This window comes from Aplidium turbinatum, chromosome 1 (assembly GCF_918807975.1).
Source record: "Aplidium turbinatum chromosome 1, kaAplTurb1.1, whole genome shotgun sequence".
Classification (NCBI taxonomy): Eukaryota; Metazoa; Chordata; class Ascidiacea; order Aplousobranchia; family Polyclinidae; genus Aplidium; species Aplidium turbinatum.
In genome coordinates, this window is record NC_137472.1 from 63449245 (window position 1) to 63463360 (window position 14116).

The window sequence follows — 14116 nt, forward strand, 5'->3', positions numbered from 1 at the left end:
AGGACCAAGACAAATCCCATCGGTGTAATTGAAGAAGTGGAAACCAGGTGGCTACGGAAGAAAATCTTTCGAGATAGAGCTCAGCTCAAAAACATAAAGTTTCCCTGAAGAAGTTCACGTCACTGCTCTTAGTGATAGTAGTTATGACGATAGCAAGGATATTAGTGATGATAATACAGACACAATTTACAAACCACGTTCATCAAGAAACACGAAAAGGTTCCCAGAAACACCTCCAATTGACGATAAAATGACTAAGTCTCTACCATCAGTGGCAAAAGCATGCCATCACACAGGTGTCTCTGATAGATCTGCTGCTATAATCGCTTCAGTCGTTTTGAAAGACGTGGAAGTTATCTCTCCAAAACATCAATCCAGAATAATTGACCGAACTAAGATTCGCAGAGAGAGAACAAAAACATGTGAAAGATTGCAAAAGAAAGGAATGACCGATATACCAGGATTGTATTTTGAAAGGACAAAACAATAAAAAAGTGATGGATATTGATGGAAAATATCGCCGAAAACAATGATCGAAGAACATGTCAGCATCATTTCAAAGTCAGATTCCTGATATTTCTCTCATGTATTGGCAACTAATCAATCAATCAATCATTTTATTTTTCCTCATTAACGCGTCCGGGAGGAAAAAGATACTAACTACAAAAATCGATATAGACCTACCAGCACGTTAACGAACGGGAAAAGGTGGCAAAACCTTGGAAGGTTTAAAACGTGCTTGAATGGTAAATCATGTAGTAGGCTATATGTCAGTAGTTAGCACGGCCACAATACCCAAAAACAAATAGCAAAAAATGGATCAAGCAAATCAATAACTTCAGCTATCATAGGGAGTCTCGTTGAAAAGAATGTTGATTATGGCGAAGTAGTAGCCGTTGGATGTGATGGAACGGCATTAAACGCGGGAGTTATGGGTGGTATTATAAGGAGACTGGAAGAGTCATTTGGACGTCCGCTTCATTGGTTCGTCTGCATGTTACATGCCAACGAACTTCCCTTGAGACATGTATTTGTACATCTGTGTGATGCCATAGACAAGGGTGAATGCCCTATAGATTTAGACTTAATAACACGGAAACCTGGTCTGCTCAATCACCTACGGTGGCTAACCACTGCGAACAGAATCCTGCGCTGTTACGTCGGTGTTAACGATCCATCTGAAAATGTAAAGACACTTGTGACCAGTGGCGTAGCCAAGGGGGGGTTTTGGGGTTACAACCCCCCTTTGGCACGCGTGTGACGTCACGATATAGAGAATGATGCCTTCAGTCTAAAAAAAATTGCCTAATTTTAAACAAAATTGCATTAAAAGAGCGATTTTTGCCAATACCAAACATTCAAACATCTCAGCCAGGAATTAGCAACAAGAAAACACAGAGACTTAGATTTATTTCCGAAAAATGCCGAAGAAAACATGATCTTATCCTTTTGTTACGCTACCGGACAGCACCATTTTAAAGGAATATTCGTACCCACAGTTTTGTTGAAAAATGCTCTCAGAGTGCACCAAATTCAAAGTAATTTTTCAAAATTTTCTGGGGGAGGCCCCCCAGATCCCCCGCCGCTGGGTGGTCAAACCCCCCTCGCCCCCCTTTCAAAATTCCTGGCTACGCTACTGCTTGTGACATTCATAATCAGAATGTATGTACCGATGTGGTTTGCCATGAAGACTTTGTGTTTCAAACTTAATGCTTTTATGGCCCACTTCTTGAGCGCTTACACTCACAGTATGAAAAACCATCGCAAAACATTTTAGGCGCAGTCAGTGAAAAGAAGGGCGATACTTGCCAGAACCCATTGCGATAAATCGACAAATAAGCTTGTTACCCAGTTGGCCACGAATATGAAAAACACGTTGGAAATTTTAATGATTCACAATTCATAAAGTAAAGCTTTAAAAGGTCATGGGTTCACTGTTAAAGGAATCCGGTTTATAAAACTCGTAAATAAATGAATTGCATTCACTCTATAATGTTTGTTTATGGCTTTATATTGGGACAGCATTGAGTTGAGTTTTTTTTTTTTATATCTGACCACCACATTAAAAACAATAGACACGTCAACATAGCAAAGATCTAGAAAAGGTAGAAGCGACAAAACGCGAACGTTAAAACGTGCTTGAGACAGAAACAAGTAATTAAATTAAAATATTGTCATGGTCACAGTACCTTATTGTTTGCTAATAAGCTGGTATTGTTGAGTTTGACAATAAATTGTTCAGTTTTATTGAGAGAAATTCAAACCATACTCTATATCAGGGATGGCGAACCACTGACCCGCGGGTCACGAAGTCCCATCACAGATTTTCAGTAACCCACTTGTCTTTTTTTAAATAATGAAATTTAAACAAATATTTCATCAAAGAATAAATGTTTCACTAAATATTTGTAATAAGGCCCCACCCTATTTTAATCTAGTACCGTACCTTGAATTGTTGGAAGAAGTACAACTTTTTTTACCTTAAAAAGATCAAAAATATCCAGAGTTAAGCGAAAGTACGTGGTTGAATGATTTACATTTTTTCGCTGATTTCACAATGCATTACAACAGCGTTTCTTAACCTTTGCTGACTCCAGCACCAAGGTAAACAGGGTTGAACAGTCTAGCACCCCCTAACTATCGTTAACATTCGACTATTACAGTGCGGACCAAAAGTTTAGTATAGAGGCCGAAGTTTTGACATGCCTTCAGATCGCTGGCCATATAGTTTGTATTGAAGTCTCTTGTTGTTTAACAAACTGTATACGGTAGTTGTTTTAACGTTGGTGTTAAGTTGCTTGATTCAGGATTTGGTATTTGACTTTCATTCACCAACAGAAATTCAATTATAACCATATGTATGTGAATCAACTCTCTTAAGACAACAGCACAGTTTGTTAAGCGACAGAAAAATACAAAATATACCGCCAGCGATCAAAAAGCATGTCAAAATTTCGGCTCCGCCATTAAACTTTGGCGTGCACTATTGAAAGGAAAGCGGTGAACAAATTGATCATTTTGTTTATTCTTCAAAACTACTGTCCTTATCATCGGCGTATCAGCAGGTCTTCTCCAGGCTAGATTGGAAGGCAGGAAGTCATCAGCCACTGTCGTCATTGGTGATAAAAGAAATAGGAAAACCCGAGAATAGTGAAAGAACATGGACAAACTTAAGTTACCCAGCTGGGTAACTAGTCACACATGAATGAATGTGATTTCTGTTGTTGCTTATGTGTGACCAATTTCTCTATTCGAGGCTTTGTGTTGATCAAAGCCACTCTCATATCGTGGAGCAACCCACGTTAAAGGCGGTTCCGGCCAATCGTTTTGATTTGGAGCATGGTGGAGAACGCCTTTTCACACAGGTAGGTAGTCGGAAATGGAACGATCAATTCCAATGCTGCCCGTGCCAATGCAGGATATGCTGTCAACTGACCACACCAGAAATCAGCAAGTGGAATGACGAAATTTTGTCCAACTCTGATTCACCTGCATGTCAATCAGCTCCTTCTTTAGTCTATTATCATCACTCATGTCTGCCAAGAAGGGCTGCTGTATCCACTCTGGATACGAGTGATTTGTGGGAACGTATTTTGCCATGGTGGTTGCTAGAAGCGAGAGGTGAGCAACAATATTACAACAAAGCACCCACCAGATAAGTTCGCACAATCTACTCAGGATCAATTTGCGTACATGACTGGGAGATGACTACAATAACAGCAAATCATGTAGGCTACTTCGAAACAGCAATCATTGATATGACAACTGCCGATACTGGCAGAAAGTCGAAAAAATGGAGAAAAGTAAAATGGCATTTTTTGATATTATACTGCATACATTTAGCACCCCTTACAGTCTATTCCAGCACCCCAAGGGGTGCTAGCACCCCCGATTAAGAAACGCTGCATTACAATAAGTTAAATACTAATTGCAAGGCTGTGGAAATATTATATTATCCATGTTTGGGTACATTAAAGCATTTGAGAAGAAACCCGCTATTTTTTCTGTAGACCTTGAACAAGGTCAGCTGAAATATTTTTCTCAGTTGTTGAAGCACTTTACCAGCACCAATTTAACTTATGAACAAAAGCAAACTGCACTCAACAAGTATGTTTTACTGACGAAAAAGAGGCCAAAATGTAATGTCAGAAAGGTTTATATACACAGTTCCGAAAGCTAGATACTACATTGCAGTTCATTCTTTTCCTGCATGCAATTCAATTTGAAAATCTTGAATTATCAAACTTCGAATGGCTTCGTCTTTACAACTTGGAAATGGAAATGATAGACTTTCAAGTAAGTGCAGTTTGGAAACAAAATTTGTAGACTTATGTAAATCATCTCCTACAAAAAATTGAAATGAAAACGGATATGGATGGTTGTGACTTTCCTGCTGTTGAAAACCATGCTCAGAAATACAATTTTGGTAAAGAGGTCACTTTCTTCAACCACAGACATATACAACCAAATATGCAGTATAATGTACATAGGCTATACATCGGTATGTCATTTGGCCACGAGAGTGAGGGAGCACTTGGATTTAAATAATTTGAACAAACTAAGTGCCATTAAAGATCACATATTCGATTGTCAAACGTGTTCAAATAACAAACCTTCCTTGGAGTCGTTTAGAATTATGCGTAAATGTTTCACCGAATTCGACACTAAAATCCACGAGGCTTTGCTAATAAAATCATACAATCCTCGCCTCAATACACAGCTGTTTGCCTCAGGTGCTTCTTATTTACTCAACGTCTTTTCTTGATACGTCATATGATGCGTCTTTGCCTCGTGTAATTTAAACGCCATGTGATGCGCCTTTCTCCTATGCTCTGCTGTTTCATTTTGCATTTCGTTTTTCAATTCAGTGTTTAGATCAGTTATTCATATTCATTGTAGATATGATAAGCAGTTATTTTTTATTTTTTGTTACTTGATAAGGGCTAACGTGTGTATAGCCGAAAACGTTTGTAGCTTATAGGTTTTGTTCAATTTTAATGGATTATGTTAAATGCCGTGTGGTTGCTTGGTTGTATAGCCTATGTCTATGCTTATAAATTGTTAACAAAAAATAATAAATAAATTATTAGCCTTTTTTCTCTTTTTTTTCTAAATCTGTAAAAAATTATTAAGGTGTTGCGACCGTGCCATACTTTAAACTGATTGTCCTGCTTTTGTATCATGCACGTTATAACGTCCGCGTTTTGTCGCTTCTACCTTTTTCTAGACCTCTGCTATGTCTGTCATATATTGTTTTTTTGTTGTGATGGTCAGAAATAAAAACAAACTGAACTGAACTGAATATAATTCTTACAGAGTGGAACTCCCTGCCAAATTACTTTGAAACTATGAAAAGATTTGCAGTAGCTCAAAAATAGTTGATTTGCGGTAGCTCAAAAAATGTGAACTCCTGTACGATGCTTGCAAGAATGAGGATGCGACACCTAGCGAAATCAGGCACCTGTGTCTTGGTAAGATACGATGCTTTGCTAAAAGACAGTTCGAAAAGTTGACACAAAAGTTTCTCTTCCCGTCGGCAACCAATGTTCATAAACTCAGATACTCAGTTGTCTGATGTGTTTTCTGGTGTGGAGCACCCAGATAGCTCAGTTGGGTTAGCCCTGAGTCCTGACTACTAACGAAGACATTTCAAGATCAAGCAACGCTGGTTTGACTCTTGGTGAGTGCCCTTTAACAACGCATATCAGGCCAGTTCTCCACACAACAGCACTAAGTGGCTGGAAAAATTCACAGACACACCAATCGAAAACTTCACCATGTCAATCTTGGTGGGTGCTGCATCAGTAGTTTAAAATATCTACTAGTATGGGAAGCATGACAGGACAAAGCTTTTAAAGAAGCTGTTTCAGTCCGAGGATAACGATCTCCACAATCAATCAAGCTAAAGTACAAAATGATTAAAGGTTGCAGTCGACAGGGAAGAATGTAGCCTACAATCTTCATCGGTTCATTTCACTCATATCAAAATGTCACATTTGCAATAGAATCTGCTTTTCTAGGACTGTTATTTCAACTTGTAAAGGAATTGCTCATTCTGTAAATGTGTTTGCAGTTATCGTTATCTTGTTTAGTGAAAAGTGGTTTCTACAAATCATGCCCAAAAGGAAAAGGTTTCTATGCCAACGTTTATTACCAAGTGAGATAAATTGAGAAATGGAAAATTGCAAGAAGTGCATTAAAGTCGTTCCAAAGTAAAGCAATGACTTGTCATCGCAGCAGACTTGCTACAATAAATGATTGTGCAAGAGATGACTCAAGTTGTATAAATTGCAATGGAGCGCAGTGAGACATTTCTATCACAGGACGAGGAAACATGCAGCGTAATTTCCATCATTGTTTAAAGCTAACTCAAAACAAATCGTGGGTAGTTTTCTAAACACACCAAACGGAAAGAGATATCCTGAAAAAGATTGACTCGCAAGACGTGCTCAAAGACGAAATTCGTTCATAAACGATTGTAGAATCAAAGTAAAATGTTTTCAAACTGAATTCAAAACCTTTGGTACAACTTAAGCGCTATGAATAATCTTTAAAGAAATTAAAGCATAAGCACTGATACAAAACAGCTCATGAACGGCCCGCTCTAAAGTAAATTACTACATTGCCTGTATACTAAATATTCTTCACTAGACAATATCAAGAATCGTGTTTTTCACTAAATCTGTGAAAGTGAAAATTTTATTTTCTCTACATTCAAAGACTTTGTGTTTTAAATTTAATGTTTCCATGTCCCACCTCTTGAGCGCTTACAGTTTAAAAAATCATCGTAAAACATTTCAGGCCCAGTCACTGAAAAGAAGGGGCATTGCCTGAACCAATTGTAATAAATCGACAAATCTCATTGTTACCCAGTTGGCCTCGAATGTGTCACGATTTTACATTCGAGGTTTCAATTGTTCCTCATTGTTTAGGTCGGATTCTAGAATCACAATCAAGACTAATTTCGAGATTTAAAATTCAAGAAGGTATGTGCTGCCATGTTCCAACTGAAAGTGCATTGTTTCGTCATTTTGAAAATTAAATAGACGCTTGTTCAATAAAAGATTATTTCAATACAAACTATCTGATGCATTCACAACCTATCTATGAGTTTTGTATCAAACTTTCACCATTCCAAGGTGCATTCAGTTGATTGCTGGCTTAGTAAAAGTGGTTCCAACAAATCATGTCCAAAGGAAAAGGTTTCTATGCCAACATTTATAACCAAGTGACATAAATTGAGAAATGGAAAATTGCAAGATGTGCATTAAAGTCGTTCCAACGTAAAGTAATGGTTTGTTATTGCAGCAGACTTGCTATACATGCATGATTGTGCAAGTTATGACTCAAGTTGGATGAATTGCAATCGAGCGCAGTGAGGCACGTGACATTTCTATCCCAGGATGAGGAAATATGCAGCGTGATTTCCATCATTGTTTGAAGCTATCTCAAAACAAATCGCGGAAGAGATATCCTGGAGAGATTGACCCACAAGACGTGCTCAAAGATGAAATTCGTTCATAAACGATTGTAGAATCAACGTAAAATGTTTTCAATCTTAATTCAAAACCACACAACTTAAGCGCTATGAATAATCTTTAAAGAATTTAAAGCATCAGCACTGAAGAAAAACAGCTCATGGACCAAACCATCGCAAAACATTTTAAGCGTAGTCACCGAAAAGAAGGGCCATAATTGCCTTTACCAATTGCAATAAATTAACAAACCAGCTTGTTACCCAAATGGCCACGAATATGACATGTTGGGAATTTTAATGATTCACAATTCATAAAGTAAAGCTTTACCAGGTTATGGGTTCACAAAGGAATCCGGTTGATAAAACTCGTAAATAATAAATTGCATTCGATCTGTATAATTTACAACTCATCTTCGTTTTTGGCTTTACATTGCCACAGTATTGTTTGCTAATAAGCTGGTATTGTTGAGTTTGACAATAAATTGTTCAGCTTTATTGAGGGAGATTCAAACCTTACTCTATATATTGGTAAGACTTGGCAAATTTTGCAGCTTCGAGCAATGTGCAACTTTCTACTCCAAGTAATTATTGAAAGGAAGATATTTTTGAACAAACAACTCGGGATAGAATTACAACAATAGCAACTCTGTGATGTCACAATTATCGCGTGCGAACACTGAAAATATTTTGGTTTACGCCAATCGTTTCAAGTTCAACTCAATTTTACGCTATATTTAGTTTTTACAACAGAATACAGACCGAAAATTCTTGAAACCAAGCAACATGCTTTTGTGGCTGTGAGGGTGAGTTGTGTGAACTCCTGTACGATGCTTGCAGGAACGAAGATGCGACACCTAGCGAAATCAGGCACCTGTGATCTAGCAAGGCGCTTTGCTGAAAGACAATCCGAAAAGTTGACACAAAAGTTTCTCTTCCTGTCCGCAACTACTGTTCATAAACTCAGATACTCAGTTGTCTGATGTGTTTTCTGGTGTGGAGTCCACCCAGATAGCTTTGTTGGGTAAGCCCCGACTACTAACGAAGAAATGTCAAGATCAAGCAGCGCTGGTTCGATTCTCGGTGTGCGCGCTTTAACAACGCATGTCAGGATTAACAAAAACAGTTCTCCACACAACAGCACCTAGTGGTTGGAATAATTCACAGAGCACACCACTCGAAAACTTCACCTTCATAAACGATTAACTTCATAACAAAACTTAACTTCATTACAAAACTTCATAAACGATTGTAAAATCAACGTAATATGTTTTCAATCTGAATTCAAAACCTTTAGCAAAAGTTAAGCGCTATGAATAATCTTTAAAGAAAGCTAATGGAAGGCCGGCTCTAAAGTAAATTACTGCATTGCCTGTAAATATTCTTCACCAGAGAATATCAAGAATTGTGTTTTTCACTAAATCTGTGAATTTTATTTCCCTTCATTGAAAGACTTTGTGGTTCAAACTTGATGTTTTTATGGCCCACCTCTTGAGCGCTTGCAGTTTAAAAAACCATCGCAAAACATTTTAAGCGCAGTCACTGAAAAGAAGGGGCATTGCCTGAACCAATTGCAATAAATCGACAAATCTCATTGTTACCCAATTGGCCTCGAATGTGTCACGATTTTACATTCGAGGTTTCAATTGTTCCTCATTGTTTTGGTCGGATTCTACAATCACAATGAAGACTAATCTCGAGATTTAAAATCGAAGATGGTATGTGCTGCCATGTGCCAATTTTAAGAAAGTGCATTGTTTCGTCATTTTGAAAATTGTATAGACAAAGACATTTGTTTAATAAAAGATTTTTTCAATCGAGCGCAGTGAGACATTTCCATCACAGGATGAGGAAATATGCCGAGTGATTTCTATCATTGTTTGAAGCTAACTCAAAACAAATTGTGGGTTGTTTTCTAAACATACCAAACGTAACGAAGATATCTTAGATATCCGGCTCAAATTCGCACGAACACGGTTAATTTGTTACATGCAATTAGAAATTCACACTTCAATAACCTGGGTGCACCTGCTTAGCTGCTACAGTCGTTCGATGTCAGGCTCCATTATGCACGACGACACTTTCATACCAAGCATCACATCCAACATGGTGCAAGCTTTTATTTTGATAGCGAGTAGTGTTGAAAATGCTGTTTCACATTTATAAGTTGTTAGAAATTGATTCAGCAGTGTTAGTGGCATACTTGCGATATTAGGTTAGGACTGCGCCATTTCAACCCACACGTCACTGCAGCACATCTCACTGAAAATACGTTTCGCACCCCTATCATTCACTAAACCAATCAACTGTTCTTTGATTGCATCTTTGATGGCTAAGTTGTCTTTCGATGGCGGATTGCTAACATTAGTTCCAAGCGGGTGAACGAAACAACCGTACATACTTTTAAACATAGCCGTAACAAGAGAATAAAACATTTTGGAGGTGCGAAATTTGCCCCAATCATGTCTTTATAAATATAAGGGAGACCCAGGGGAGTTGAGCCGATTTTTCTAACTTTGGTAAAATCGTTTTATGGTAGCATGTTAAACACAAAGAACGTGGAAAATCGCCAAGTCAGGTTTTTCCTTTAGTACCCCTTTAATGGTTGCGTTAAAAACCCAAGACACTGATAGATTTGTCACTTAGCCGTAATTGTAGATGGCCGGTAGAGGGCCTATCAGACAACCTGTCACGGCTATACACTGCGTGACACATTCTATTTAAAATTCTGTGTTTCAAACAAGGAATAGATAGAAACAAATGCTTTCAAAGCTATAATGATGCAGAGATTGAAGCATTTGCAACTAGCCCACACTCTTTATTACCTTCATTCAACGTCTGAGACTACACAATGGATAAAAAATGTCGATTTTTCTCCCCTTTACTAATTCATGACCGAACAAAAAAAAAAAATGCCAGCCAGAAAAGCTTTTGTATCAACGTCTGTGTACGTTGAATAAACAAAATGAATTTCTGCTCAGTTGTCTGGGTGAATCTGGCAATTAACAGGCAAAGTAAAATTAATTGAATTTAATTAAATCACAATTGTATTTGGTAAATCCACAGCGAACAAAAACTGTCATTTTTACATTGATTCAACATATTCAAAGATTGGATCAATGTGAAAAAATTGAATTTGCTTTTCAAAAGACAATTGGGTCGAAGCGAAATACTTTGCAAAGAAAATTGTTTCAGGGGAAGACGAAATAAAGCAGAGAGGGGAAACTCAATTTACCTTTAAATAATGAACATTATCGTGATCATAAATAAAATAAAACTACAATCTTCTTCTTGCGTTTGAGGCCGCCACAGATCACGTTGTTACATGCAGGCGCAGCAGCCAATGGATTGTGTGTTCATCGAGCGTTGTGAAGTCCACATATCTGTCCTGGGGTCGATATACAGGACAATGGTAGATAATGTGGTGTGCAGTCTGAGCCACACGCACAAGATGGTGAATCGGCGAGGCCCTATTGGAACATGTTGCTGTTGAAACGGCCCACCCCAGTCAGCAGGCGATTGAGCTTCACCCATTCCTTCCGAGGTAGTTCTGATCCAGGTGGAGTGTTGGTATTGGGAAGGACTGTGAATTGGGTTGGTCTCCCAACTTCTCTCCATTCACTGTTCCAAACTTCGGTAATGTGGAAGTTGGACTTACAGATATCTACAGCATGTCGGGAAAAGGGGCGTCGAGGTTTCAAGCGCTGGGGATTTTGGGACGGTGAGTTTAGGACAATCTGGTTGAGGAGGTGGTCATCCCTTGACATAGCTTGTAGAACCAGACTGCGTACGTGATTTTCCCCACGAAGTCTACCTGGGGCGATGCCTGATAGTACAGACAAAAAGTCAGTGGGAGTTGGAAGCAGGCAACCAGTGATTATTCTCATGGTGGTGTTGAGGGCAGTGTCAATTTTGCAAGTGTGTACGCTGCGGCACCAAGTACATTTAAATAATGAACATTATCGTGATCATTACCTTCTTGAGGCGAGCTGTGCAATTGAAAGTATTCGACAAACAATTCACGGCGTGGTTCGACAGAAAACAAACGTTTAACAATCTCGTTTATGACGTAACTGACAATATAGTGTTTTGACATCGCTGATTATTATTAACGTTGTATTTGCATTAAGAGGAAACTTTCAAGGGAAGTTAAGCGGGTTGTGAATAACTGGAGCAAATTCCACGTCTTGCATCTGGTATCTCCTAAGAAACCTGGACCCACTCGACTCCTGTCTTCCTGAAGCGGATGGCTCCTTCTTTGAACACGGACTGCATCGGGTCGGGATGACTGAAGATGAACGCCAAGGAATCCCGGATGTGCGATTCGAAGTTCTCCGGTTCCACATCTGGCGAAGTGGACAAGTACCTGGGATGAAAGTGCCAGTGCGAAAATTGCAGGGATTGGAGCCTCACAATGTCAACAATCCTGGCACAAAGCTCATTGTTATTATCAATAGTTCAGTCAAGTTAACATCAATTGTCTATTGCTACCACAACACTCACTTTCGAATAATGCTGTCATGCTGATCCAACCAGGCGGATATGGAAGGGAAGGCATCGTAAGTGAAAGGTTTTATCACAATGTTGTTTGTTCTCCAGCTGGGAGCAATGGAAGAGGTTGATGATAATCAATAACGGCATATCAGAGTACAGCGAATGATAGGGTATAAACGTATAGCATGGACGAGACAGTCGAATAGTTGTTGTAATGATCAGAATTTACTGGAACAACAAGGAAATCATACAACTAGAAATTGTAAACAAAACAAAATTACGCCTGAACAGCTCTTGATGTGCTGGTTGCTCGGTCAAACTTTACAAAACAACATAACGTGACGTCACAATGTTACATAGAAGCACAAAGTGTCAATTCTCTTTCAATTTACACCAATCTGGCGATAATCATCTTTACAATGATATTAAAGTTTATAAAACAACTTCTTGCGTTCTTCTGGTGACTGTAAACTGCAAATTAATGCAAAAGATCATGACTTTGCCTCAGTAATTTGAAAGATGATGCTTGTATCTTTATGCTAACGTGATAATATTGGATCACAAAAAGACTTTTTAAACTGTAGACTCACTTATAAATATCCTGCATGACCGATGGACCGTGAAGTGACTTGGCGCCACGTAGTGACGAGGCTGGTTCATTAGCGGGATCTTCAAAGACAGCTGGAAATAACTCTCCGGTTGCCAAGGCAACGCCAAGACCAAAGATCACCGGACTCTTGATGGACCTACCATCTTGGCGGATCGTCTTCTGATTCAGCGTGGTGCAACAAAACGTCATCAAAGTGATGAGCAAATTTTCGCACAAATCTAACATCAAGAATATGAGGTTAACGTGCGGAGTGGCAGATAATGACCGATAGTGACCTTCCGATGACCGATAGTGACCTTCCGTAACCCATTATTTCGTTTAATTCTGTATTTAACATCGTCAGAGCAAATCGATTGACTTAATCTTTAAGTACACCAAGAGAGGCATCACTCTCAGCAACCTTCTAAGCGACCAACGCGATGAATTGACTCCACCGACAATTCATGCAGGGGATGACGATCCACTGAACGATTCATGGCAACCCGATGGTGACGTCACTCGTACGTCACCGAGATGGAAAATCAACCGAAACGAAAATATCAACTATCGAACTATCCTCAGGTGTTTCTGAGATATGGAACTAACACATTCACCGAATGGAGGAGAAGGTCTGGTGGTGCCGGATGGCGACATCAAAGTCCCTAGCACTCTTTCCCGTGCAGCCCGGGTACATCTTCCACATAGGGTTAGACCCTCGGTCACAAAACCTCAAACTACGACCAGACTGATTCTTACCAACTCGAACGGAAGCAAACGCGTTAAGAATGTCTAGTGAGAGTTCTTGCGAAATGCCTCGGTCGTCATCAAATCCTCCAACAATATGGAGATCAAATTCAACGTTCTCTGACGCCACTCCTGAGGAGAAAACGTTAGAAGTCAGCTGCTAAACGCCAACGGTTGAATACAAGGTCGGTACATGGCGGGGTAACGTAGCATTCAGACAACACCAGTAGCGTTGACAGAGGAGTCGAGGTACTTTTGGACCAGGGCCCGTTACCTTTACAAGGGGGTCGAAAACCTAAAAATCACGTTGTATTGTGTTGATACAGTGCCTTTTCCTGAGAGGTTTCTTATGGAGCTTGAAGATCTCATTGGTACCAGGCCCAAATTATCCTCTGAACGGCCCTGGACGGTACTACCCAAGTTACAACTGATAAATAAGTTACAAGAAACATGAACCATACAAATTCTTAATTTGAAAGGATGACTAAAACATTGAACTAAAATATTCATGTTCATGAAATCGTTCATGAAATCGAGTAACAACGAAGAACAACCAACCTGATTTGTGACGCGACATCGATGACGCGGTCTTCTTCTTCTCTCGTATTGTCGCTATATGTCAGGGCATCCGTTGGTTAGCCACTGCCTGGTGTCGTCATCGATGGAAATTAGACCTTCCATACCATGGGGTGGTCTATATAGCCGGCAATCCTTGATAATGTGGGCTGCCGTCTGCATTTCGCCACACTCACAAGCAGCACTCTCTGCCAAGCCCCAACGCAACATGTCTGCACCATAGCGTCCAACATCAGTGA

The 14116-nt window shown here is 39.4% G+C and overlaps 2 protein-coding genes across 2 annotated transcripts in view; both read right to left on the reverse strand.

The window, feature by feature from the left end:
• LOC145777808 (uncharacterized) overlaps positions 1-14116 on the reverse strand; it is a 182799-nt gene that overhangs the window by 39811 nt on the left and 128872 nt on the right. The gene's annotated exons all lie outside the window — the stretch shown is intronic.
• LOC145777897 (protein N-terminal asparagine amidohydrolase-like) overlaps positions 9611-14116 on the reverse strand; it is a 32194-nt gene continuing 27688 nt past the window's right edge. Inside the window, exons 11-14 of the mRNA XM_082589256.1 lie at positions 13314-13461; positions 12559-12796; positions 11978-12073; positions 9611-11840 (exon numbers count right to left, since the gene is read on the reverse strand). Coding sequence (XP_082445382.1) covers positions 11678-11840; positions 11978-12073; positions 12559-12796; positions 13314-13461 — 645 coding nt within the window. The 3' untranslated portion in view covers positions 9611-11677. The remainder of the gene's footprint in view (positions 11841-11977; positions 12074-12558; positions 12797-13313; positions 13462-14116) is intronic.